This window comes from Frankliniella occidentalis, unplaced genomic scaffold, assembly GCF_000697945.3.
Source record: "Frankliniella occidentalis isolate FOCC.00 unplaced genomic scaffold, Focc_3.1 Scaffold70, whole genome shotgun sequence".
Taxonomy (NCBI): domain Eukaryota; kingdom Metazoa; phylum Arthropoda; class Insecta; order Thysanoptera; family Thripidae; genus Frankliniella; species Frankliniella occidentalis.
In genome coordinates this window covers 84,114-85,487 of record NW_026267200.1, presented here as the reverse complement: position 1 = coordinate 85,487, position 1,374 = coordinate 84,114, and the positions used below count along the sequence as shown (strand labels likewise).

The following is a 1,374-nucleotide window of genomic DNA, read 5'->3' as shown; positions in this document are numbered from 1 at the left end:
TTGGGGGGGGGGATACTTCCTCTGACATTTTACGATTAGACGCCTCCTTGTACGTCTTTATGTGCAACGTGGTCATTTTCGCCGTATTTTCGTCGAAAAAAAGCACTCTAGCGCCCAAACGGTGCAAGATAGAGTCAAACGGACAAAATTTCCGCAAAAAGAGCTCTACTTTCACGAGTTCCCCCTAAGCAGACCATAAAAAAAATATTTTTCCCTACTTTTTGAACGAACTACTATTCCTTTCTTATCTCCTTTCACCCCCTTAGAGATAGTTGCCAGGATTTGCACCGGGCGTTTCGTTGTCCAGGAGTGACCCCTAAGATACCCTGAAATTTGAAGACCTCTAGCTCATCTCCTCCCTCTTGCACGGACGACGGACAGAAGGACGGACAGACGGACACAAGAGCGGTTGCATAAGCCTGCTTTAATGCTTTTTTAAAAGCAGAAGGGCGGGCAAAAAAACATGGGAAAAAGTCAAGTCTTAAGACTGTTCGACTAACAATACTATCTAAAAACTGCGCGTGTTCATTTTTTTTAAGTCTTAAGCAAAGCAGAAGGGTCGAGTCACGGTGTTGCCCCGTTACAGTCTTTTGTCATGTCCAAGGAGCAAATTGCTAGTGCCGCAGGCCCCCCGCCGGACGCCTCAAATATGCAAAGTGATTTACCGGTCACATTATTTATTTGATTATGCACTTCAGTAAATCGCTGCCGGCAGGCCAAGCAGGCCCGGCCCCTGCCGAACGCTTTTGCCGGCGCAGCGAAGCGGAGCTGGCAACTCCGTTTGGCGGACGGGTGGGCCTGCTTGTTCATACTGAAAAGACCGTGGAGGCAAGTGATATCAGCTCGACCAATCAGAGCCGTTACACTAACAGAAACCGTTTTGGATTCTAGCAACCTATATAAGTAATATTTGAAAATCCATCGCCTAAATAACTTTCATATAAAAATGTGTTTTGTAACGTTGAGTAACTAACGCATTCGTTCGAGTTCTGATAAGTTGCGGAGCCCTGCAAAATTGTAGTTGGCCCCGCTCAAGTTGCAAAGGCTTACCTGTACTCGTACACAGTTGGGTAGGCGGCAGGCGGGAAGACTCCATGCGGCAGCAGATACATGTAGGCTCGGACGAGCATGCGGCGGCCGTCGTCGTGCCGACTGTGGCTGTAGAAGCTGTAGGCCAGCGAGATCACGTCCACGAGGGCGTGCCAAGGTGTTGGGGCTCCGTCCAGCCGGTCCAGCGTCTGCAACCAAAGAGCCTGTTTGTCAGACAATAGGGTATTTCAATGGAGCGCTGCCCGGAACTAAGAAGAACAAAACCGGATACACAGAGCGGTGGTGGGGGCGGGCGCGCGGAGGAGCGGCGGGTGGAGGGGAGCC

General features: G+C 50.2%; 1 protein-coding gene across 2 annotated transcripts in view; it reads right to left on the bottom strand.

The window, feature by feature from the left end:
• Positions 1-1,374, bottom strand: part of LOC113212765 (uncharacterized) — a 37,649-nt gene that overhangs the window by 28,844 nt on the left and 7,431 nt on the right. For both annotated transcript variants that reach the window (XM_052268481.1, XM_052268480.1), the window contains exon 2: positions 1,051-1,238. In XM_052268481.1, the coding sequence (XP_052124441.1) occupies positions 1,051-1,238 (188 nt within the window). The remainder of the gene's footprint in view (positions 1-1,050; positions 1,239-1,374) is intronic.